The 27,280-nt window shown below is 40.2% G+C and overlaps 1 protein-coding gene across 14 annotated transcripts in view; it reads right to left on the bottom strand.

Annotated features, from left to right (window-relative positions):
- Nucleotides 1–27,280, bottom strand: part of tenm4 (teneurin transmembrane protein 4) — a 141,049-nt gene that overhangs the window by 17,516 nt on the left and 96,253 nt on the right. For 9 of the 14 annotated variants that reach the window (XM_075472874.1, XM_075472877.1, XM_075472880.1 and 6 more), the window contains 10 exons: nt 23,358–23,477; nt 19,921–20,182; nt 18,315–18,582; nt 18,076–18,219; nt 15,667–15,916; nt 15,266–15,286; nt 11,114–11,346; nt 10,132–10,286; nt 6,342–7,219; nt 1,899–2,071 (listed from right to left, as the gene is read on the bottom strand). In XM_075472874.1, coding sequence (XP_075328989.1) covers nt 1,899–2,071; nt 6,342–7,219; nt 10,132–10,286; nt 11,114–11,346; nt 15,266–15,286; nt 15,667–15,916; nt 18,076–18,219; nt 18,315–18,582; nt 19,921–20,182; nt 23,358–23,477 — 2,504 coding nt within the window. The remainder of the gene's footprint in view (nt 1–1,898; nt 2,072–6,341; nt 7,220–10,131; nt 10,287–11,113; nt 11,347–15,265; nt 15,287–15,666; nt 15,917–18,075; nt 18,220–18,314; nt 18,583–19,920; nt 20,183–23,357; nt 23,478–27,280) is intronic. The other 5 variants (XM_075472875.1, XM_075472878.1, XM_075472881.1 and 2 more) reach the window with 1 other exon arrangement.

The following is a 27,280-nucleotide window of genomic DNA, read 5'->3' as shown; positions in this document are numbered from 1 at the left end:
CTTGCACTGGCCCTTACCTCCCTCCATCATGCCTAATTCAGGAGTTGACCAAAAACCTCTGTGGTAGACCTCAGGAGGCCTGTAAGCTCAAATATAGTTGGAAATACTGCTGAAGTGGGGAGTAAACACTAATGCATGCATACAATTCAGCGGGGGAGGGATCTGCTCTACAGTGACCTTTACTCTGATGATGCTGGAGTCTGCCTAAAACAAAACCAAATCATGGTACAAAGGTACAACCTGAAAAGTTGAAGACTTTTATAATATTTTAGTGCTTAAAATGATTTAATCCTTTCAGAATTGACAAATGAACTTAAAATGAAATCAGTCTTTTTCACACAATTGCTGAAAGTAGATAAAGAGAATAAAGATTAGACAAATGAGACGGATATATCATACTTAGTCATCCTTTTATTTGGGATGATTATCCAACTTTCAAGCTGTGTGATACACATGTGACTTGTTATAAGTTTTCTGCTAGTAACTACTCTACATAGTGCCTAACATATACACCTTGTATCTATTTTGACCTGTATTTAAAGTATATTTAACTTGGACAAATGTTCATTTGTCAGTTTTATATTTGATGCGTTTAATATTGCCTTGAAGCTTGCTGAGATGACTACAGACAAATAGCCAGATAACCAGGAAAGAATCTGGAAGGCAGTAAATTCATGTGTTATGTGATCCCCCAGTTGCCAGCATACGGAGCAGAGCAGACAATAGTGAATTAATTAACAGCAGAGTTTCTGGCGCCGCTTCTCTAGCAGGCAGATGTCTAAGACAAGGTCACAACATGGAGGTGACCACTCCGTTAAACAACAGTGAGAAACCGGAGACGGTCATCTTGGGTTTCAGACTCAGCCCTGCTGTGGCTTGGTTGTTCCAGACAGTGGAGGACGTGTCAAAAGCTTTAACAGAATTTATGGGATGGAGAGGTATGCGGTTGGATCAGAAGTTGCTAAACTAGATCCAGAACGATCAAAAGCTATCGATGAGTATTCAGTGTTCATCTAGTGAGGCTGGATATCTGAAAACTCAAGTGCTTCAAAATAAAATCTCTCAAGTGTATTTCTCAATACATTTCCTGGAGGATCTTGTATGGACCACCTGCATTGTGTTTTCTGATTTATTTTTATGGCATAAAAATCAATATTTATTCTTCATTTCAGGGAAATGGGATCAACAGATGGATGACACTACACATGTTATTAAAATGGAAGAAAAAGAAATACTGCTTTGATTCAGGTCTATAATTTAGAAGTGGTGACACACTCAGGTTTGACTTCTACGTCCACCTCAGTTTGGTAAGATAAATGTAATCTTAATTCGTGCTTCCACAAAGCACTGACAAATCAAATTCGGAAAATGTGTGTGAAGAAACAAAGATCGTTTTAGATTGTCCAAACTCATCACAGCTAAAATGTTTTCACTTGGAAAGTTTCTGTTTAAACCATGACACCCAACAATACTGTGTATCAGGGCTCCACCAGGCTCAGTCCCAGGGTATTTGCCTGTAAGCTCCCTGGCAGTTCTTAAAGATGGCCAGTCACCCAAGATTGCTTTTCTGTCTAGTCCCTTACCAGACACAGACTTGCCTTGGGGGTTCCTGGAAGGAGCCGTGAGCCCATGCAACACAGCTTTCTGATTCAGAGGAGCACAGCACCTTAACCACAAAAAGGTCGGGGGTTCTGGTTTTCAGAACTGCGATAGCACGACTGAGGCAATCCCTGAAGCAGTCTGATCAACCAGAGGTCAGATCCTTCAACAGGTTACACATTCTTAAAAGAACAGAGATGGGACTTTTTACGATATTCGCAGTTTGTCCCAGTATTAGCTCGCACAAAACACAACAGAAAATCACCTGCTCACTGTCTGAGCTACAGTTAGACACTCACCTTGCATAAGTGTGTAGAAGGTGCCAGAAGCTGACAGGTTGGTAGTTACTGTGATATCTTCTTTGTTGGAGCCCTCTGTCTGGATGCGGACTGAGCTGTCGGCATCTGTGCGGAAGCTGCTTATTCGACCAGTGGGGTAAGTGATGTTGGTCAGGCGCCCGTAACTGTCGTACCTGCAAAAAAATAGGCAGATGTCAAGGTAAAGTGAGGCATGTCACCTGAGGGCAAGTGTAAAAATGACAATGGAAGCACATCGCACCATTATGTTAGATTTGCTGTAATTATGAGATCTCTATAAATTAAGTGTTTTAGCATGAGGTGATATAGTGATAATTAGAAGCGGTTTTCTTCTATATGTGGAGCCTTTTATTTATTCTTAAGTGGCGCAAACTGTACGATGTACGAGCACGGGCAGTAAACACGGCATCAAATTTATCATTCCTGGAAGCCCGAGGTAATAAAAAGTTAAAACTCTCACCTCTAATTACTGATACACAATCAACACGTTTTAGAAGTGTGAGTGGGTAAAAGAAGATGTGAAACAAGTTTGAACTTTTCTAGGTCTTTCAACGAGATTTGAGTGCTTCTCGATCAGTAGGAAACTTTCAAATGACGCAAGCAGGTAACAGAAAAAAAATCACAATCATTGACGAGGAAAAAGTGTCGCAGTCAAGATGCCAAGGTACAAATCTTTTTACATTCGGAAAACTGCTTATTAGCATTGAAAGATTAGGGATATCAGCTAATCTCATTATACAGTCTATGAAATAGGAGCACTGAGGTGCGACTCCTTGGAGACATGCAGCATCTGCCCAGCCTACAAATCAGTTCATCACATACAAGAACATGAGTGGACAGATTGTTTCATTTTGCTCTGAGAGCACATCAGCATCGAGCAATTTGAAATCTTTCAGCCTGCCAGTGTTCCAAAATGGGAGTGAGTGAACGGTACATTACTTAGAATGAAGACTTTTATCTGTGCCCTGAATACAAATTGGAAAGCCCTCTCTAATGTTGCTGCCTGCCATAATAAAGCTTCTAATAAATGAGATGGTGGGTGCTGGTTTACAGATATCTCCTCAGTGCTGCCATCTCAAATATCCAATATGGAAAGGAAGACTGGGAGAGGAATTATCTCCTGGAGATAAATGCTATCTGGTCTTAGCTGTACCAGGGACTGGGATTCAAAGATGCATTTCAACAAACGTCTTCCACTACAGGAAATACTTAATAGCCGAGTAATTTACATCTAAGCATTTGATTTCCTTTGATACTCATGGAGATATTCTCCATATTTTCATCATGCGATCAAAGTTTTTGCAGCAAAAGCCCGAGTTACATGTTATCTGCACTGTACCGTGCTTAACTACTCAATTCAGAAATGTCATTGTAGAGCAGTGCTACATGTGCCAGCTTGATCGTTGACCCAAACTCTTTCTGTCTCAATTAGGGCAGTGAGCAAGTTCCATTCCTTGAGCCTCCGTGCTGAGCTGTTAATGGTTCTGGCCTGCTTCAGCTCTGCTGCCTATTAACTTGCTTTTCCTGGACAAAGGGGGCATACAGGGGCAGGCTGCTCAACAGAAGGAGAGGACTGGTGTCCCCATGGTTGGCCACAAGTCTATTCAGATCGCATCACCCCTGTGTCACATGCTAGCTCTCTGACCTTTCACGCTACGGCCCAACAATGGGCCCAACACCTCATGTAAGCGTCACCTGCAGCATAAAAAATGTCACTTTTATGAAAGATCCTCTTATTCCTAATTTTCTAATGCTGCCTGAAAATTTCAGAACACAACCGATGACTTATTGCTGTACAATATCAACTGAAGAACACTGGATTGAACCCTTTGGCAAAAGCACATTTGTTATGAAAGTATCATCACCTTGTTAAATGGAGGGGAGGAGAGTAATTATGTGTCCTTCATTATATAAGATGATCTAATAGATTTACAGCAACCCTTAAGCATAAGCACTTATCATAAGAACAAAAATATTAGGAGGTCAGCAGAGTGTCTGCATACACACTGAATGTCAATGCTAATTCAGTCGCCAAAGGTTACAATAAAAACAGTGTAGCAGCTGCCTTTTATTCCCCATTCAACCCTCTGTGATGTTTCTTCACTCATACAGATACACTTTGATGTTTAAACAAAGAGATATAAGAACATAATAGTTAATATGAGTAAAATCCTTAGCTGTACACTTTGTTGGACCAAGATAAAAAGAGGTTTTAATGGCTGCAAATTATGCTTATGACCCTCAGGTAGTGGCCTGACCTTCAATGCTAATTATTCAATAAAAACAAATGCTCCTTTTTTGGGTCTAAATGAAACATGGATGATCTGATTTGCCTGTAGGTAAATACAAGGTCATTGCTTAATTTGAGGGAATAAAACAGGAAATTGAATCATTGCATTTTCTTTCCATTTTCTTTTTACACTCTGCCAACATACATGTTTGAATATGTAAATGAACATGGGATGGTTCAAAGCCCAAAGTAGTTTCACATGTTTTCCTTTTATTGTCACATTAACAATGTAGCAGTTATATTCCATATCAACCACAAGCTTAAGGCTGATTTATGCTTCAGACGCAAAGCCTCTGACGCTCGGACGCAGAGCCTCTGCGAGCGTCAAAATCTTGACCACTCCCCCACGCAGAGGCTCTGCGCGCGTTGTCGTGCACCTCAGAAAAATCCTGACTACGCGACAGACGCACGCAGACCACCAACGGAAGTGCGCAGACAAAAGCGGCTGTGATTGGTCCTCGGTGTGCCTTTCCAGTTGTCTGTGTGGCTTCCTCCTTTGCATTTTCGCCAACTCCAATAAAAGAAGCTGTTCTTCTTCAATGTCGAACAACTCCAGATCCATATCTTGCATACACTTTTTTTTTTTTTTTTAAATAAACACATCCGCCGGCGCCGCCGAAGTTCTCGTCACCGCCCACCGAAATTCTCGCGAGGGGAAACTGCTGTGCGTCCCGAGAAATTCCAGACCGAGGTTGCAGAACCATAACATGAAAAGTGGTTCGCGACCAGAGCAAAGCAACACGTCAAGACGATAGACGCAGAACTATAATCCGCCCTTAAGTCACTGATTTTGTTGTATATATATATACACACATATAAGCATGTATGTACGTGTGTATATATGTGTGTGTGTACTAATGGCAGATGGCATTATTTATTACTAACCAACTGTCTGGTTTAGGTAACAACAACAAATGGGATAAATTGATCACTTTTTGCATTTGCATTGCTGCTACTGCAGCTGGCTATGACCTTATGAACAGATTCCAAAATAACATGTGCATCGTGCTGCAGAATCTTTTTCTGGTGTCTTTAAATAAAATATATATACCTATATACCTGACATATCTTCAAAAAGTTCTAATTATTTAACTAGTTATTAAGAAGTTTTTCCTCTTTAAAAAGCTTTTTATGTTAGCTATGAGAACTGCCGTTTAGTTACAAAATAAGGAAGAGTATGCTAAAACCTAATATTAACCGCAGCTATTCTACAGGATAATATGCAACTCCAATCCCCCACAGAATTTTAGTAGCCAGAAGAAATTCTCTCTGCATTGACAATTGCATATGCCTGGTTGCATGAGTGCATCTTTTCTCACTCAAACCATCTCAGATGACAACCAAATCAAACACAGGTGATGAATTTCTGCTCGTATTAAGCAGAGCATCTAATTATGTGTCAGAGTTATATTCCTCTAGCGAGGTATAACAGATGTCTGACCATCCAGTCAGCTTAAGCACACTCTTTGGAGTGACATCCAGTTAGCACAGCTTCCCTTGACACATTCTATTAGTACAAGGGACAGATTGCTACACACAAGTCACAAGAACATGAAATCCTACGCTCAAATGTTGAAGAGTGTGGGAGTGTTTTCAGTTGTTCCCTCTCAATGTGCGGTTTGCCTCAATCAATTACTACCTCTGGTTATTCTATTATGCTTATATCGATGGGCCTCCGCAGTCCTACGGGTAAGAATTTTCTTGCCATATATCTTGTTCTTGTATCCAACAACTCCAAACAATTGAGGATCTGCAGTCTGTCACTACAAGCAAGGGTGCAGATGAATAACATATCATCCAGTAATCCTATTTGGAATGATAACAGCAAAGAGGATTACACTCATACTTTCACAGGTCTTGAATTTTGAGTGACATAGAAATCCAGGCATAAGTGGGTAGAGCAAATACCAAAAAAACACCAAACTCAGGTTCTAGAGAGCACTTCAACTCTAAACATTTGGTAGCTGAAACATATTTGCATAAAGTAATGCGATGCAGAACAAATGCACAGCTTTTAGCGCGAAATATTTCACAAATGATCTATGTGAGAGATTTTAGGTGCTCTTAGCAGTTCAAGTGGTATTCAGATATTGGGGTATGAATGTGTTTTTAAAGATTCTTTAAATAGTACTTACTCAAAGAAGGTTGTCCATCCATTGTCATTTGTCTTAGAAGCAAGGAGTCCTGAACTTCCATGGTAAGTCATTGCAGCTAGTTCTTGGCCCTGGGCAGCAACGGTTTTAAGGGCATTGTTAGTACCAATGGTGAACCAGAAGGTCTGTCCATCAGGGACCATCAGCCAAAGAGGCATTCCCGTTGTGTCTCGTCGGATGATGACTGTATTTTTGTTCTTATCAGTGATGCTGGTTAAATCTCCCGCTCCTGTGTAGGTCAGATTGTAAAGGTGGTCTCCTGTGGTCAGACTTTGGGTGAAAATGTGGCTGCCATTGGAGTCAAACAGATAGAGTTCATCATTAATGGGAGAGGACACCTCATACATGCTGAGGGGGTTTAGGAAGGGCTTATTCTTTCGCACATAGCGGATACGAATGTTCCCAAGATCTGCAATATAAAGCTCTCCATCTGGACATACTGCCAGGGATGCGGGTGCATTCAGTTTAGCATCCTTGGCGTAGCCATCATCTCCAGAATAACAATCACAGTTGGCATCATTCTTGCAGTCACAGCCACTTGGCGCCCCTGCAACCAGGGAAATCTCCCCATTGGTGGACACCTGCCGCACTCTGTTTATTTTCTTTTCATCTGACTCAACAATGTATAAAACACCGTTGTGAGACACAGCCAGGGCATTTGCTGACTCCAGGGTGGCATGGATGGCAACTTTACTCATGAGAAAATGGTCAATTCCGGGCACTTGGCAGTGCATGGGACGACCGGCTACAATCCGGACTTGATGGTTTTCTGAGATCTGGAGCACGACGTTGTTGTCTAGAACATACAGAGAGTTGTCCAAGGGACTGACTGCCAGGTCTGTGGGCCACTCAAGACGCACCTAAAAGGGAAATAAAGGAACCAAAAATATCAGCTTCACATCACAAAAACAGATCATGTTCTTATTGATACACACTTTTTGATTTTAAATCAGAGAAAAAAACAGGACTGAATGGAAAGAGTCCTTTAAATCTATTTAAAAAACAGAGAGAGTGAGACATGCTTTATCTCATAGCTTAACCCAGTAAGGAGAAAGGAAGTATGCTGTTCAACGTGAAAAAATAAATACATGATCTAAGATCAAAGATGATAACAGTGGTTGGGAAGGGCAGCATGAGGAAAGATCATTTAAATGATCAGATTAACAAAAAAAAAAGAAAAAGAAAATTGTAATCGATTGTGAGAACTGCGGACATTGAAGGACAGGGCCTCTGCATCCCTTAATTCCTCCAATCTCCATTTTCTCCTACTTTGGGTTATTAATTTTGTAATGACAAGAGATTTCACGAGTCCTTGATAAGAGAATGGAGCCCACTCGCCAAACGAAAGCCGAACATGTCACTGGCCTCCAAAATGATGACTTATTGTTCTGCTAACATTGTATCAGGCCTTTAACAAATTGAAATGATTGGATTCATCCAATTTACTGGTGTCCTTCTCATTAATGATCCAAGTGGGATCTCTTAGAAACATAATGTGAAGTGTCATATTTCAATAGAGGCCTTGGAGCCTCAACAGTGATAATTAAAATCTGGAATAAAATACAAAGAAAGGTTCAGATTGTAGTCAGCCTTTCAGATGAGAGCTGCCTTGGCATTGTTTTGGATTTTCTGTCCTACAATATAAATCTATAAATTCTATTTTTATTGGATTAAAGCTGGATTATAATGAGCAAAATGTTAGAATAATGTGACACATTATATTTCTATTCTTACTTGCTTTGATCTTATACATAACGCAGGTCCTGTAACACAGGTTCTGTATTTTATCCACATACTATCTGCATATTTCAAATTTTCTAATCAAGAAATTAATGTTGGTAGAATCTATCATATTAAAATTGACATTGGATTCGCTTCAGGTGGATTGGAAAACAGATTCTTAGCATCACAAATAGCTATTGGTTTATATAACAGGTTTATATAATAGGTCATATCTTTTGGTCACATGCAACAAACAGGTAACTGGCAGTGGATTCATGTCATCTTTCAGTAAGCAGAAAATGCATTTACTTGGGTAATGAAGGGGGGACTTTCAATTTCTTAAGACCTATTTCTTGTCAACACTGGTGGTTAAATATTTCATGAGCCTGAGTGTGGAGTGGCTCAAGGGACCTGCCTGTAAGGAGGTTTTCACGCCACTCTGACTGATGAGGGGATATTTCCCGAGCCGCTGTCCCACATGCTGTAACCCGATCGTACCCTCCCCTTTCGTACATTGGGGCAGCTGACAGAAGTGCCTGCTAGATATGGCTGCCACCAACAAAAAAAACCCAACACTACTCATAAGCTGTAGGAGCAAGTTGTGGATTTGCACCAACACGACACAGAACTATTTTTAAATGCATTTGAAGTTGTATTAGAGCTATAATGACATTTTCCATGAACAATCTCGTCACTCTTGCTCCCACCAACACGATGTCTGTTTAAGGACGAGTAACACAGCATTATTTGAACAGCCTCTCAGATTTGAGTTGCATGTCACAGCCAGGGTCTTGATAAGGCTCTTTGAAGCTGCTAACACCCTTGAAATATGCTCAAGTGATCTTGTTTTGAGACGGTTTCCCTAAATTTAAGTTCGAACTCAGGAGGAAGCCCAAAGCAGATTATTAAGACTCAACAGAGAAAATCTAATAGATTTCAGCAAGAACCTGTCTGTTGCAATGAAAAAGTGAAAAAGGAAAGGATACAGAGTTGTTGATTAGTGTGAGTTTCATGGCAGTACACTCACTGCACAGATGACAAAGCAAAATAACAATGATCAGAAAAATCTGACATTTTCTTTTACCTAAATCAGGTGTGGTACAGCAAAAGTAATGACCACTGCCATGAGCCTTCTCCAGAGGAACTATTTCTAAGTGAGGGGACAGGGAGGGTTTGCAGTAGGAGGCTATGTGCTCTGGATGAATTTTTAATGGATGCTTTTTACCATCTGAGCATCTCTGGCAAAGCTTGTGTGATTTGTCATCATTGTGGAGCTGCAGTCACTCGGCCTACGTTGCAGCTGTGGAACCAGGATGGTGAGTATCTATAAGCGCTTGGGTGTGGGGAGGCAAGGGAGCTGCAAGCAGAGGTCATGACGGAGATGAAGTTTCGACCTGGGATTGGAAATAGGCGGCAGGAAGCTTTGCTTCCTTTACAATGCAAGTGATTTCTTATAAACAGAAAAACCTATTTTCAGTTTCATCTGTGACTGCCTCAGGAACCGTTTGTTAGTTGTATTCTAACAACAAACACAATGAGGCAAGAAATAATCTGGTGTGTGAATATGAAGCAAGGCTAAGACATTAAGCAAGTCATATAATTGAGCCCCGGGAAGGTTTGTTCATGAGAGATTAACTGAGATGGTTGTAAATAAAGTGGACAATTTGATTTGTATTTTGAGTATTGTTATCCCTCTTTTTCAAGCCCTCTGTTATATAATTCATCTGGCTGGGGAAATAATCACAGCCTCATCATCAAGGCTGATGACTCAAGTGAACACAACAGCACAATACCGCTCTTTGAAAAGTGACATATAATGACTGTATAAAAAGTGCAATTACCTCCCTGTACCTGAGTATTTCTTATCAGTCTTGACAGCTTTGACAAAGTCCTCTAAATTCAACCCAAAAACGATATTAAGGATGACTAGGTCCGCCTGTCAATAATACAAAAGCTCACATGGGGGTGAAAGCACCAGGGTCACTCAAGGAGACTAGCGTGGGTGGAGAGACAGGAAGCATGCCAGCTGCAGCGGTCAGAGAGGTCGTACCTGAGAGATGTCCATCACAGCATCACAGCTGAGAGGCCGAGCAGAGGTTAAGTCATTGAAGCCAAGAAGAGTAGAGATGATACCATTCTGATCAATCCTGCGAATCATGGTCCCATCCACAAAGAAGATTACACCGTATTTATCCACCGAAATGCCTGCAGATAAAAAGTCACTCAGTGAGGAAAAAAGGAAAAAACATCCATCAGTTGTTTGCTTTATCTCTACCCTAATGTGAGGACAGAGCACTCGTAAATTCAATCAAGAAATTTCAACAGCAATAAAGTAAAAGACTAATTATGCCAATGAAAACTAATGATGGGATTGATTTTTCAAAACTCAATAATGGAAAACAATAGAGGCATCAAAACAGATGGAGACTGTAAGTATTGATTCAGTTACAACTAAAATCCCATCAATGCAGTGTCTTTTGTTCTCATTTTCTCTGCTTCAAACAACAATGAAGCTTAGGATACTAACTGTGCCTATTTACACCTCTGCTTTTTTTCTGTTTCTGTTTCTGTCTTTCAGCAACTATGGTCAAATCTAGTCTACAGTAATTAAAGTTTACTTAATTAAGTGCAAAGCTGGACTCTACATGTGAGAATTGCAGAGGGACAGTATAATTTCAACACACATGACTCATGATGTCATCTCTGCGGAGGACAAAAAGCAAGCATGTGCTTGACTGACTAATACACAATACCAATATGGTGACAACAAAAAAAAAACGATGACCCCTGGGAAATCACAGGCATGCCGTGGAAAATTCTAAAAGGCTAAAAATAAGTGGTTTACTACATGTATGCAACAGAATGTAAGTAACAGTAAAGGAGAAGAGAGTTGACAATGAGAATTTCTGTACACTTTCATTGTTCCCTTGAGATGAACGTACTCAACAGTCCAGAAGTTGAGTCATTTTATAAAATAAAACTGACATGAAATCATACACACTGCATCCATTATAGTAATATCCATGCATTACCTCTGGGATTATTGAGAGTGGCCTCAACAGCCTTTCCTCCATCCCCACAGCGAGCATCATCATATGGGAGACACTGGTCACCAGTGCCTGCCACCAGCTCCAGATTCTTGGCCACATCTTTCACAGCCTTTAGAGATTTCACCTTGAACACCTTCCTGCTGCTGGTGTCTGACAGGTACACGGCACTGCTCACAGAACTGGTGGCCAGATAGTACTTATGAGCAGGGCTGTTGCTGAAGGAGTAGAGGGATAGAAAGAAACTCTAGTCAATAAAGCTAGAAGGGCTACAGTGCTTTCAATAAGAAACATTGTGTAATACAATTAAAATGGATTCAAAAGCCATTTAGAGAGTCAATTGGGCCCAATTACAGTTTAAAGCCAGGACATGGAGAAAGACAGAATAGAATGAGATTTAACATGACAAAATAAAATGAGATCAAACATGACATAATAGTGAAGATTAGAAACCATCTATAGTACAGTCAGATTACTTAAGAGACTCAAAATGGTATTTATCTGAAAAAAAGGTATATACATGCTTACTTTATAGACGACAGATGTGAAAATATTCTAATGTTTAAATACTGACTCTTTCAAATGGGTCGAATTCTTTGGGGCACCCTGGTTCTTTTGACAGAAATCCCAATTAATATCAAAATAGTGACATGACAAATTCTTGTGATATAATTTGCCAACAACAAATTGAAAGGATCCATGCTGTCACAGAAGCCTGGTTACTGCTAGAACAAATACAAATAAGTATGTCTTTTATTTCTCTTGGGTCAAACCAAGACCATAACTGAACCAAAATCCAAACACATCATGCTTCCAGCAGGCACATATTCCAGCACAGCAAAAAAAATCGGTTTAATTCCCAGCCAAATCAACAAAATAATCCTTTATAGCCACATGAGGTTTCCCAACCCGACAGACAGACAATAGGACTGAATATAACCAATACTGCCATGGCAGGATGCAGGAAATCTGTCGGTAAACTGAAGCCAGGATAGACAACAAAAGACACAGAAAACAAAGACAGATGTAGATGAATCTATAGAAGTACAAATTCAGAGACAGGCAACAATCATTTTCTGCTAACAATAAACAAAAAGATGACATATCCAAAAGATGCTGAAGATATTTTCTCAACAGGATTCATCTTCTTTTATCTAAAATTTTCTGAATGATAACGTAATAGTTCCAGGTTCAACTCCTCCCAGCTGGGGCCTTTCTCAGTGGAGTCTGCATGTTCTCCCCGTGTATGTGTGGCTTCTCTCCGGGTACTCCGGCTTCCTCCCACCGTCCAAAAACATGCATGTTGGGTTAATTGGTGTCTCTAAATGGTCCCTAGGAGTGATTGTGAGCGTGGTTGTTTGTCTCGTTTGTCGCTGTGTGGCCCTGTGATGGAGTGGCGACCTGTCCAGGGTGTACCCCGCCTCTCGCCCGATGACCGCTGGGATAGGCTCCAGCCCCCCCGCGACCCGACCGACGGATTAAGCGGGTATAGAAAAAATAAATAATGATCAAGTGCTAAATATTTGCTGGTTTCAATCGAACTTTATCACTGTAAACTGAGTATATTTGTAAAAAAAACTGAAAACAAGAACTAGTTGCTGTGATTACCACCACATTAAAGATGTCCAGATCTATCAGGACAGGATTTAGTTCAGTTCAGCCAGAACTTAGAAGCTTTATGGAAAAACCTGTCAGCAGAGTGTCATTCAAAGTGGATTAAGACAGTATTTCAACCATAACCTTGAGAGTTGTTTTAGGGAATATGGGCAACATGACAGCAGTAACAGCCTATGTTTCTAACACACAACAAGAGGAAAGACAAGTGAGTCTGTGGAATTGTCATCTCCAGTATATAACAGTAAATGACAATTGACCTTCAATGAATGTGTGATGACAGGACACCGCGGCAAACCTCAGGCACACATGTCACAACCAGCCTACTGACCAAGTTGACCGATATGCTTGTTTACAGTACATTCTAGGTTCAATAACTTTCTGGCTTAGAAAAAAAAATACAATTTTCTTTTACAGTAGGTCAGTAGTAAATCTCAATAAGTGAATTCTGCTTTGCATTCTATCAGCCACGTGTAGTCTGCTGATAGGTTATCAGCTTCATGTAAAACAGTGTTGTTCCTCCAACAGTGTGTGAAACTACGAGGTGTAATTCTCTGACCTTGAGATATGGCCATATACGCCATCTATATTCACTGACAACATCTAGTTTGTAGAAGATAATTGGATTTTGCTGCATGCTGTCGTGGAAATAGTCAGAGCGGATGGGGACATCCTACAGCAGGGGGTCAATGAACATTGCTGTGAGATCCCCCACCTCCCACTCCTATTGCTAGGTAACACATGAACAGGAGGCAGTCGCCCATTTTATACAGACACATGCTGTGTTTTCCTGGATAAATCTCCTTTTTAATATTCAAATGTGTTTCAAGTACAGACACCAAAGGGAGACAGCTTTGACGTTTCTTTAGCCATGCTCTAGCAGACATAGAAATCATATCTGAGACAAGCAAGTTAGTGTACAAAATCATAATAATATTTCTGTTCTGCATAAAGAAATTTGAGAAATTACAAATAAGACCAGACAGTTCAGACAGAAAAACAAAAAGGGGGTGAGGTTTGTTAAAGTGGTCATTCTTGAGAAAAGAGGCAAGTGACCAGCATCACAAAGCTTTTCATCCTCAGTTTGAATACGTGTTCTAGAGCTTAAGTCATGACCCTGCGACAGAAAATCAATCAATAGCCCTTTTACCTGAGACAAGGTATCTAAGAGGGGACACAGAGATTTCCCTTGCTGCCTCCTGCCATGGAAAATGAGCTCTCTGTATCTAAAGGCACTGATAAAATCAACACTGAGCTGCCAATTCATGAGGAACGAGTTTTTTTTTGAAAACGGGTTCGAAAATTCTTGCGACCACATGGAAACGCGCTGCTGTCCAGACGAAAACGATGAAACGATGCAGTACACACGCCACTGTGTCACGCCACGCTGTGAGACAATAGAGAAGTGTTAAAATTGGCTCCCAGCGTCAACGTGTGACTGACGCAAAAACGTTTTAGCTGTAACAATGGAAACGAAACGAGGCCGTTTTCAAACTTTCCCACTCTGGAACCCGTTTTCAAAAACTATCGTTTTGGGGTAGTGGGAACGCCGGCTCCGTGTGGCCGCGACAGCCAAACGATAAGAAAAAGTATCGTTTACAGTGAAAAACGTTTTCGTGTAGCCGCAGCCAGAGAGACCTTAAAGAACGTATCACACTCTGTAGAATTCTGCAATCATATGTGAAACTGTAACATTTGATGCAGGTGATCTGGATATTATGGACAAGCGCTGTGGGTGTTTAGGGCAGGTCTGTCATAATGTAAATAAATATAGTTACTATGATTTAAATAAATCAGAAGCTACACTCTCCTCATAGCCATGTGATTACATCAAACACTTTCAAACAATGTCAACAAGAAAATGAAGCATTTATAATGTTTTTTTACATTGTGGTAAAGTTAAACTGTATCAATGTGGAGTTAATAAACTGGTACACACTTAAATGTTGAGGTTCACTGGAAAAAATGCCCCTCCAAACATAAGTAAAAAAACAAAACAAATACAAGACGTATTTGCTTGAAATAAGCAAAAAAATCTGCCAATGGAACTAGTGAAAATCGGCTTGTCAAGATTTCACTTAACAATATATTCAACATGTATTAAAATATCTTAATGTCTTAAAATAAGTCCCTATATCTTGCTGAAATGGTACTTTTTAGGCAATTGTGTCTTGTATAAAATGTAATGAGATATTTAGACTAGAAATTAGACAAACGTACTTGGTAAGATTGCTCAAAAAAACTGTAGCCCCGGAAATGATTTAATTGTAACAGAGACATTGAAAAGCATAACATTAGTGATCAAGCCAAGGAGAAATGTAGTCTCCACTAGCTGATTTTTTTTTTTGCAATCACTCGTGCTGATGCAATAAATAAAAGTGAATAAGGTGCTGAATTATGACCAAAAGAAAGCTAAGGAAAGATAGTAAATCATTCTTTACATCTGATGCTTAATAGAGAAAAAGAAAAAACACAGATAGCCTGTGCTGTAACCTTTTCTTAAGCAAATACTTTGTGGCTTACCTATGCCTGAAGTCTTTATTTCTGTCAAAGTTTGCCAATAGCAGCAAAAATGAGAGAAAGAGAAAGGAGAGGAAAGATTAGCTGTTAGTAATTAGAATTTAAAAAGAAGTGGACAGAATTAAACAAAAGACAAAACATTTACTTTTTCTGTGCACACATTGACAATGAAATGAATCTTTTCTGGGACACCGTCTGTTTAGACCCCACTGCAACCTTTTCAGCCCTTAAGAGGGCCAAACTCCAGCTGATGCAGGTGAATGAGAAAGGCAGGACCATAAATCCTTTGCCTTTAGGGCATTTCTGCCAATCTCAATCGACCTCAGTGGTTTACGACCTGTGAGTAAGCCCATCTGAGCTGCTCATGGTCCTTAGCGGATGTTAGTAGGCTTCTCCTTCGTTACCTGAGCTCCAGGACGCTGGTGACGTTCCCTGTGGTGAAAATCCTCCTAACATAGTTGAAGTCGCCCACGTATAAACTTCCATCTGAGCCACAAGCCAGAGCCACGGGGGCCATGAGCTTGTTTCCGTCAGCAAGGCCGTTGCAGCTGGGGCAGGAAATGCTGCGCCTGCGTCCGTTGCCCATCACGCTGCCAATAACAGGAGGCTGCTGGGAGATGAAGACGTTCTCTCCATTGCCCATGTGCAGAATACCTGATGAGGCGCAGAAAAGAAACTTGTTTGAGTTGAGCTGATCTGAAACATCAACTCTTTTGCATACTCAACAACAAAGCAGTGTGGTTAAATAGCACTCGCAAATTTAAATTAAAAAGTGACTTTTTTTCCCAATTTAGCAAGGCAATTGCATCTAGGCCAGCTGGATGTTAAAGAAACATACTAGAGATGCATGTAGAAAAATTGAGGTAGAATATGCTATTTCTGTATGATCGTGGATGTCTAATTTCAAGCTGAATTTAAATCTACGAAGGAAGTAATATCTTTCTCGAAAGGAAATGGGGAGTGCAAATCTATTTCATAAGAATCTATTTAATTCACAAACTCTGAAATATCAAATGTGTCATTTCTATCAGAAACACAAATTGTTTATGGATTTCACATTAATGCATAAGGTTAATGCATTAAATATATTTATTTACACAGCAGAGCCTATAACAGAAGGTATAAAATACAGTTTCAAGACATGCTAAACCTGAGTCTCTTAGAAAGGAATTTCAAATTCAGTGTTCAGAAGCATGATATTTGAATAGAAATGTCCATGAAATACGATTCATTTCTTCAAGATACCCCTGCTGTTGAAAGTCATGATGTGTATTTGAAAATGGAAATCTGCTGAGATGAGGCTTCTTCATTTTGTCCTGTGATTCAAGATAGCTTAATCCATCTATTTAACATTGATTAGAATCTGATACAATTTTCAACATGTTTGTATGCATACATCCATAACTGACAACATGAAAATTGTTCAGTGTGCCTGTGTTAGCAACAAGAAGATGCCAAAGTAGATCAAAACACAGGCACACTTTCACACCAAAATGGGGGCCATTATATCTTCGGTACAAGTGGGTGTAGAAAATTACCACCCAAGCGCAATCTCTCACACTAACACAAAAAAAGCCCTTTTACCTCCATGACTTTGCAACAAAAAAGCAGAGAATAGTATTGAATTACTACAGTTCATATTCAAATGTTTAATGGGTACCTTTCCACACACATGCTCCCTATGTTTTTTTCATAAAGACTGTGCTAATTTCTTAAATATGTTAAATTCAAAGACGGTCCTGCTGCTCAATCATTGTAATCATATTTGAAAACCAGCATTTGGAAGTCTGTGGTAGTTTTTTCTGCCTCTGATGGTAATTGATGGTATGAGATCTTAGAGCAGAACAACATGTGGGCTATCAAAAACGCTCAGCCATGCTTCCCTTTCCTGGGACGTGATTTAATCTACGGGACTGCTGCTTCTGGTAGTAGCAGTCTGACAGCAATTAAATTAGGGATGATTCTAAAAATGCTGGGCATGGACAAGACATGGAGGTGCCAAAAGAGGGATGGGGATGGAGAAACTGGCAGTGCTGCGATGGCAAAAAGCAGCTCCCTCTATCCACTGGAAACCACATTCAGACTGATGGGGATCAGATCAGAGTGCCACCTTCCTGACCAATTTTCAAGTACGCTTCATCTTCTCTGATGAGACCCTCAAGACACAACCAGACTGTGAAGCCTTGGTTGTGACAGGTGCTGCCAAAAGTTATTCCTACTGCTGCCTTTCAGGAGTAAATGTCCAGAACAAGAAAACTTACCCCACCTTCACCTAAACATACACAGCAAAAATAAAAAGTCAGATCTATTTTAGGCTACAAAACAAAGCTATTCAAAGAAAGCTGCAGCATCTATGGGGCAGGCAGGACAGTTTATTCATGCATTAAAAGCATTATTCAAGGCAAAATGTGGCATTTAACTCTTGTACATTTTCTGGCTCATTTAGAATTATATGTGCAAAATATAATCAGTAGAAACAAGCTTATAATTTGTTTAAAAAAATCCATTATCATTGTCTGTCTAATGTAAAATCACAAAATAACTCCTTGCTTAATGAAATACTTGTTCAAAATGTAAATTAAATCAATTATTAATTACTAGATATGAATTATTCTAATGTCCTGCAACCCTAAATTCGATAGAGAGAGCACAGAAAATGGATGGATGGATGGATGGATGGATGGATGGATGGATCTGTGTATAACAGTGACCTGTAAATTAAGCTATGTAGTGGTACAAAATGATCTACTGTAGGTGTTTTAATGAACACGTTGTTGGGAATAGGAATTCAAAAGGGTTACGAGTTGACTCACCACTTTGGATATTTAAAGCATGGTGCTTGTCTATTGTCCACCCTCCCAGTTTGGAGGCAGTGGTTTCGTAGCCTTGTAGTACAGCAGTCCTCTTCTCCCACAAAATAAGGTCCGGACATGACTCGTACTCAAAACCTACTGAAACTACAGAAAAAAAAAACAAAGATGAAACTACGAAGCAACACATGCACCAGGTGAAAGTAGAAAAAAAAAGCATGAAAAGATATTTTCTGACATACCAAAGGCTTCTGACAGACCGTACACCTTCTGGCTGTAGACGTCAGTCTTATCCCACACAAAGTCGTAGGACAGGTTAGGGGCTGCGGGAAACCACTTTCTGAACAGCCTGCCTTCCACAGCCACCATCAGGTGAACCTTCATCAAGTTGAAAGGGATTGTGGAGTGGGTGAGGGTCACCCTCAGTATTGACTTATAACCCGGAGTCCTGCTGCTTAGATAGCTGAGTTTCATTTCTGTTCCTGGTAGAGGCACTTCTTCCTGCAGAGACTACGGACAAAATAGAAAGCTAATCACTTCAAGAAAAACAAACAGTACATTCGAATGGTAACTGCCAGCTTAGAAATCAGTGTCTTATATGGTTAAAAAAAGATTAATAACGTGCTTTTGCATGTTGTTTCTTTCCTCCACACGGATATAATTCATATGTCCCTCAGTGGGTCTCTGGAAACCCAAAACATGGTCAAATATGTTGTTGCCTTGTCTTCAACCAAAAATATACACCCAAGGGAGACATGAAACACTAAGTGGAGGACAATTACGCTCATGCATTACATGGCATTAGATGAAGGATTCCTTCATTATGTACTCCAGTGAGTGTTTTTCAGAACTGAATTTATTATAGCAAATCCTTCATTAGTACAATAGTCGTCCCTGTAATCCATATGACAATGACGTAATAAGGGGGCCTCTTGGGCTCAGAATCTGCACAGTCCAGTAGCATATAAATTAATAAAGCTCATTTAGAAGGGGACAGCTTTGTTGCCTTAAACCAGGGGGTGAAACCAACAGTCAAAAAGTATATACAATGTTCAGATTTAGGATCAAAGATCCACGGCACTGGTTTAGTTGACCGAGTCATCTCTACCAAAAGTAAATCACCTCTTGTCGCTGGTCTCCACAGCAAAAAAAAAAAAAGAAAAAAAGAGTAGCAGTTAAAACGGCTGCCAAAGCGACATTAGCAAGAAGATGTGTCACTTCTGAGGTGTTTATTTTCACATGTTCACAGAGCGCCGCTATTTGTGTTTAACTGATCAAAATTCCCTTTTACACGAGTAAGTGGGACAATGTCCTTGTGTGGCACTCTCAGAGCGCAAGTAAAAGCAAAGACAAGGTTACTATAAATAGACTGAACTGCATAGTAAATTCACTGATATGCCATCAATCATATAAAGCAAACTGGGAGATAATGAGAGAAGAGCACAAAGATGCCTGCTAGATATAGAGTTCAGTACATTCTGCGTTCAGCAGCACACGGATGCCCAAGAGTGTGCCTGCACCAACAAGACACATGGAAGATGTGGACAAGGAAAAAGCTAATCCTTTTCAATAGTACACCTGCAAATCAAAATATCCAAATTGGTTTATGTGCGTGTAGTCATAGTCATCACTCTGCAGTGAGACAGTACAACATATATGCCCAAGTTCTAACAAATTATCTGGAGAGATAAATCACAGCATGTCATGAGCCATAGTTACTATTCCACCTGTATTTGATGAATAGTCTTGAGATTCTCCCCCAGCTGTTAGGCATGGATCATTTGAAGAAGAGACCCTTACAGATTACAACTTGCAGAGCAGTGAAGAGGGTGAGAGGCAGAGCTTCACCTGGATTTCCGGAACGACTGTCCTCCTTTCAGAGCAGGAGCCGGCAAATGCAGTGAGAGGAGCTGGGGACACAACAGGGACGGGCCTGGAGAAGCTGCTGAGGTCACAGCTTGGGATGTCATTCTCCTCATGCCGCATGACAATGGTGTCCATGACAAAGAAACGTCCCCATGGCAACCAGAGAGTGTGCTCCTGGGTGATGAATGGAGCGCGCTCAAAGAGCAGGGCTATGGCTATGCCCCCATTGGTCACCAAGTCAAAACTGGAAGACAAATGTGAACAATGTCAGAGAGGATGAATCAATTCACCAATGCTAAAGATGAAAGATATATTTTTCAAGTATGTCACAGTACTATTTTCAATTAGCATTTGTTGTATTTTGAAGAACAAACCATGCTGCAAATTTACTTTAAATAATACTTATTCATTGTACTTTTTGTGTTGTAATAATGTGCAAAATATAAAAAAAACAAAACAAAACAAAAACAAAAAAGGTCCTAATAAATGTAGGCTTTTTAGTATTAAGCACTATATTTTAGGCACACACAAGCTAATTATCGAGAATAATTCTCACTGATTCTAATCTTAAAAGCACATCTCTTCAGTATTGCAGTCAGACTTTGCTATTCACAGAATGGAAAATAGCTGATTTCATCTCTATGTGTGCAAAATGCAGTCCTCCAGTGCTTGCACTCGTATGTGTGAGAGAGAGAGAGATTTGCGCTGCAGGATGGAGGCAGCCACCACTAGTTTATTGATCCTTTAGACGAAGGCTGTCCGCTCTAACATCAGTCTGAAAGCCCTGCAATGCAATTCTATCTGCTGTTGCATTAAAGGGCTTCTGCCTCTGGTCGGACTTGAGTCTAAGTAAACAGGCTGCATGGTGACAACAACGTGCCTGCACCTGCACGGACTGCTGCAGCTCCTGTCACTTCTCTCTAAGAGCCAATTAGCACCTGGTCACCTAGAGGCCCCTGGGACAGGGCCACATCCCCACACAGGAGACCGTTTTTGTAAATTACAGGTAAAGAATAAGGTCCAAAGAGCGTCCTTTTAAACTAGGCAACCTCCCTTTTGATTTAAGCTGCTATATAAAGAATCTGCTCAGTGTAACTTCCCTTGAGGATAAACAACTGATGGCTGTGGTGTGGTGATAAACAATGGCTTGTTTCATCCTCCGTGCTTTGACCTTGGTTAGGTTTTAGCAGAGTGCACTCTTCCTGCAGTCAGGTAGCTGCAGAGCTTGGCTGTTGTGTTGCCAGTGAATAGCCATGACCTATGAGCTGCCATGCAGTTGTAGCCGTAGCCATGGTCAGTTTGCATGATACCAGCCAGGCAAAGGCTGTGCATGAAACCCTTGTGGACAAATAGCTGTGGATTCACTGGGTGTTAAATGAGAAGGCTAAAGCCCGTGTCCTTATTAAATGCCTCTAACATGCCATTTTGGGTATACCTATATTAATTACACATAATTATTTACCATATATCTATATTGAACTAAATGGCATTTACCTGATGAATCAAAGGTATGAAAAACAAGTTAGTAAGTGCATTTAAGGGGAAAATATGTTACAAATTTGCATGACATCATCTTGGGTTCTAAGAACAGATGTTTTAAATGCCAAAAAGCCACATGTACACCTGTTTTCCCCCATGAATCATGCCTAATATAGATGTGGTAGCAAGAACTTTATATCTAATAAGCTAGTATCCTTGTCAGCATTTTACTCATCACTGGCCTAAATCATAAAAAGGAACGGGAGTGTCTCAATGCTCAGTCAATCGTAAAATGACTTCACAAATTTTAAGAAACTAAACTAACCTCTTTTTTTTGTTTAGGTGAGAAAACTTTTTGAGGATAGTAAAGTAGGTAATTCGAAAAGAAAAAAAATACTCCATGGACAATAAAGAACACATCATAAAAATGAGTTGAGACAGCTTCCCCATTTCTAAGTGGCTGAACAGGTGCATTTCTGATTTCACGCTGCACTGAGCCTGTTTACAGTGATTGCAGGGGAGTTGCAGGAGACTGAGCATGTTTACAGGCAAACCTGGGAGATGGAGTAGTGTTTACACATATGCTGGAAGGGAGAAAGGAGTATAAAGCTTTGCACACGAAAAAACTGGGAGATGCATGGGAAAAATGGGACACGCACAAATGGGGAAAAGATAGAGATGAGGGAAGTCAGTGCTGTGGAAAGGACATAAGACCAGGGCTCAAAGAAAAGTACAGGAAATAAGTGAAAGAGAGGTGCCCAGAAAGGAAAAGCTTAAGGGCAGCGGGAGATTAGAGGTAGGAAAGCGTGAAGGAATGGAGAGCAGATTAAATAAGTGAAGGAGGTGAAGACGATGAAGTGGAGATGAGAGATTTTTGTAACAGTAAAAAGAAGATGAAAACGACAAGATGATGGAAGAAATGAGGAGAAATAAGAATGATCAAGATCAAACTGGTGGCAAATCTGTGGGCCTTTAGAGTGTCAGTGACTGATAAAAGTATCAGGAAGAAGGAGGCCTTGGAGAGAAAACACTGATTCATGCTGTGCTGTGATAGAGGGGTTTGGTTTGCCACAGGGCCCTCCCAACACTGAGCACCATGAGAGATACTGGGGATTGGAAGTTGCAAGCGAGTGAGTTCTGTATGCTTACGCAATCTGATCTGAAACTACAGTCTGAAAAGAGCAGAATATAAATTAAATGAGTTTTTTTCTTTCAGGTTTTTCTCTTTTGCTTCAAGAAACCATCTTCCTAATCCACATTTTTATCTGGATTTCTTCAAGAAACTCTCCTGGTTTCAAAGTAGCCTGAAAAGAATAGTTAATCGCAATCCATACCGAGAACAGAGCCCCTCTGTTTTTTCCCACTGGCATATATTTAGAACACATCGTCAGAATAATTTATCGATCTCCAGAGTTTCTGTAATGAAACTACAACAAGCTGGATTATATATGCTAGGATATATAGGAGCATTATCAAATTATATGAAGTGATGATACACATGTAGGGTTAAACATAACCAAAATGCTCACTTCAATATGTGAATCTTCCATCGTCAAAAAACATCCATCTGCACTCAGTTTTAAAGCTCCGCTGAGATGCTTTGAATAGACATATTTTATTTTGCCTCCTCCTTGCTGCTACTGAAGCATAACGTATGAGTGTAGCAGAAGGGCTCTGTTTGATTTCTCTGGGAATTGAGCCGAGAACTCCGAAATTGGACTCAATGAAAGCATAAAGCAGATCAATGGTGGCACAGTTAGGGATGGCAACTGAGTATTTTTCCTTCAATCGTCAGAATTAAGCTAAACCAAACTTTTTGAAAACAACATGAGAACAAATCAGAAGTTTGTGCGATACATTTAGGTTGCTGTTAGCATCTTTGTGCTGCATCACATGCTTCCTGCTGTGTGTTGACATACTGTATAGACTGAAGCCATTACCTTCCATCCTGCCTGGTGATTGTGTAACCGTAGGAAGGGTTGTTGATGAAACTGATGTTAACTCCAACCAGTGGTGTTCCATCGGAGGTCACCACTTGTCCACGAATGACACAAGCATGGCTGTGTGGGAGTGAGACAAACAAACTTATTGTGTTTTTCAAATGTACAAGTACAAAGTACAGCTATCTTTTCTTTCAGGGAAAAAAGGAAATTAATCAGGATCAGTTAAGTGGAGACGATATAAAGTGAATATCAATGTTATTAAAAACAATTCCCACACAATAGAATAAAAGAGCCTTAAATGAAACAGAAGAAAATAGGATTGTTTTTTTTATCCAGAATGGAAGAATAATGAGATAAGAAAGCTTTAGTTTGCGTCTGCTCTAATTAAAAAAGAGGATTTATCTTTTCTATTACAGAATGCAAGAGGGGAAAATAATAGGACTGCAGATTGCAAGATTTGCTTGGCTGGTTATCAAGACCTCAACAGATTTCCAGAGTGACATCAGGTCTCCAGAAGCTGCGTAAATTAGATCCGATCATCAGTCCCCCACCAATCAATAGTGGGAAGTCATCCAAATTCACCTCCTGATCTCATTGAAGTGATGAGTCAAGACCTTGTTGTATCACGTCTCCCTCGTCAACTCCTACCTTCGTCACTATCAAGGTCCAACTCATGGTCAGCCACTGTTTCTGTGGACGTTGGCGAAAAATTGGTCCCCTAACAAATGCCTTACTGTCACTTCTTCATTAGACTGTGGCTATTTTTAATACATTTGGGTTTTAAACACTGCCACGTACCAGAAACAATTAACACTAGCATGTTAGTAGCTGCCCTCAACATGTCCTTACCAGAGGCAAGATCATTCACCCCACACAATCCCAGTCCCCAGGAACCCAGTTTTATGTTAATTAGGCCAGGTCTCCTTCAGAGGACCTTGGCTCTCCACTACTGCTCTGTAAACAAGTAAAGAGATACTACTCTGAATCCTAAGGTACATACCTATAGATCTTTCTAGATCCATTTAGGTAAAATAACTAATAAAGTTAACCCTGCACAGGTCTCGCTATCTCTGATTAAACATCCAATGCATTACGCTTGGGTCTTGTTTGAATAAGCAGTCGTCCACATTTCCTTCAGACTGAGCTGTAAAAGGGGAACTATCACCTTTCTGCTTCTGTGAACCACATTTCTCGCCATCAGAAAAAACTGAAATATTGACATCAAATAAAACAGAAGGAAAGAGCAGCATAGTAAACATGAAAACTTCACTGTGGAAATTTCGTCCCCACGTGAGGTCTCACTAGTCAAACGGAATTCACACAATGAGTATTCACAATTTTCTCAACTACCAGTTTCACCATTTATCATCTACAAAAGGTAAAGATGGGGCGTGTTGAGAAAGGTAAACAGGTGAAGCACCGTTGCTCACCTTGAAATCATCGCTGGTTTATACTCTGTCCAAATTATGGATAACAGGACTGCATCCAGCTGAGTGTTGGGGTAGATTTAGTCACAGATAAAATCTTCAATCCTCACTTGCAATTTGGACATTTTGAGCTCGAACAAGCCTTGAACCGACTCTCCAAGAAATAAAAATCAGTATCTAAGCGAAGTCACGCATCAGGTTTACTGTTACACATGTTCTTTTGGGTGTGTACTTCTGTAACTGCATGAACAGAGCAGGTCAAACTAATTACAGCACTGGTTCATGAAAGATTTGACTTGTATATCAGTTTAACACCGACTTTCTACTCGAGCAGAGGTGTTTTGTCACTCTGAAAGACAAATTAAGACTATTAATGAGACTGAACAGTCTCTGGTGATAATAAATCACACATAAATGTATCGCTGTTGTATTTGAAGACTTACCAGCACATATTGAGAAAAGTGCTGACAGTTTTCTCACAGCAGTAGTCCAGACACAATAAAAAAGGCATATCAGACTTAAGTATAGAGAACTTCAAAAGATCCTGCCTTATAAACACTACCATTACCCCAGAGGCAACAAAAACATCATTATCCACCCAAATGACTTGATTATAGGGTAAACCCTGCTGCAAATGTAAGCATGTCATCTCCTTGTCTGTATGTTGCACAGCTTGCTCAGAGTGTAAATGGAGAACAATTCAAAGCAAATTTTAAGGACTGCAAATATATTACTCTGCTAAAAGGGGTAGGGCAGACTAAGAAAAAAACAAACAAGATTTCTTCTCTGACATCAATGGCTTAAAGCTTATAAAAGAATTCTAAACAAAATTATAAAATTGCCAGCTTGTAAATGAAATGGATGACCTCAGCATGGCTGTTTTAAACCAGCTATCAATCTTTCCTCAAATTGTTTCGTGGACAAAGTCCCTATTTACTATTCTGGTCAGCATCGATTGCCGGGCCGAGGCAGTCTATTGTATTATGTCTCATGGCAGGAGAATCAAGACATTTTATGCAGTGCTAGATGCTTCATTCAGTGGCACCTTTATAGCTTTTTGTGGCGGGAAACATCAGAAATAGAAGTCCAAAGCGTCTACTAGCATAAGGAAGTGGCTGGTGGATCAATAAAGAGATGATCATGTGACCAGGGCAGGCATATCAGGAAGAAAGATGCAAGACTGCGCCTGTAAGGCTCATTTGAAGTCCCTTGTCATAACTGCTCATATCTGTTAGGGGGTGGGGAATGAATACCATGCATGAATAATAGATTATCACTGATATTTTTAGGTGAGCCAAGGCCTACAATCTTGCCGCTCATCTCTGGATTCTTCATTTTACTTATTTATAGCTGCATCTTGTGAGAGAGACAAGAGTATTACTCAACCCTCTGCGCCTCTTCCTCTGTCCAGTGAAGTGCTGCAAATGTTGAGTGGTTCTTGAGAGCCAGAAAAATGTCAATGAGGAAAATGTCACAGTGCTTATCTCAAGTATCAGCTGACATCACTGCAAAACGTTTAAAAACAGGCAGGGTTTGAGTTAACGATGCAGCTGATAATATTCTGATGTAACTCATACAGACGTTCCCTTTTTCTAACTGCAAACTGATTGACCAATGATGCTTGATGATGTGAAAGAACAGGTTTTACTGCAAACCGAAGTAGGATTGAGAACTATTGATGTAGCAGGCAACGAATATGAAGATGTGATGGTGTCTACAAAAGGAAATGATCCTGCTTGAGCAGGGACACATCAAATCAATTCTGCTCTACTAAAAAATAATGTGGTCTGTAATCACAACCTTTTGTTATCATTAAAAAAGACATTGAACAAAGAAAAAGCATATAACAAACTCTGAACTGAGATTCTATTTTGTTTAGCATGGTAAAACGTTCAGATTGTTAGACTCTAATCTTATTTTCTACTGAGTTCGTGTCTGCTTTTTTCCCCATTAGTATGACATACCAAGATGAGAGCGCTACATAAGCAAGCAGGATGCAAATAAGTGACACTGCCTCACAAGCAATTAAAGATGAAAAGAAAAGCAGCAAAGGGAAACACATCAGGGCCATCTTATGGGATTCTGACTGATATCCTGCCTGATATAAAAAGCTCTCATATTCCATGGTTGGGGTGTCATGAGCTCTGCCTGTGGGAGTGGGTCTCAGATGGATTACAGTAAACGTAATCACAATACATGAATATGAGATGTATTCCATGCTGGCGAACGCTTCTCACTTTCTGCCACATTCTATGTTTGTCCATCATCACCCGTCAATCATCCTTCCTGTGGTGCATGCCACCAGTCTCTTCCCATTTCAGTGTTCACTATCTATGACTGTTTCCCCTTGACATCCTTTCTTTTTTTGTGATAAAAAAATTCTGCACTTTACCCGCTAATAAATGCAGAAAAGAGTTGTGAAAATAAATGTAGCAGGGACAATAATAAAGGTTGGTTTGAATAATTGAGAAGGTGTAATTCTGTTCAACTGAA

The sequence above is a fragment of the Odontesthes bonariensis genome, chromosome 9 (assembly GCF_027942865.1).
Source record: "Odontesthes bonariensis isolate fOdoBon6 chromosome 9, fOdoBon6.hap1, whole genome shotgun sequence".
Lineage (NCBI taxonomy): Eukaryota > Metazoa > Chordata > Actinopteri > Atheriniformes > Atherinopsidae > Odontesthes > Odontesthes bonariensis.
This window is presented reverse-complemented; position numbering and strand designations above follow the sequence as displayed.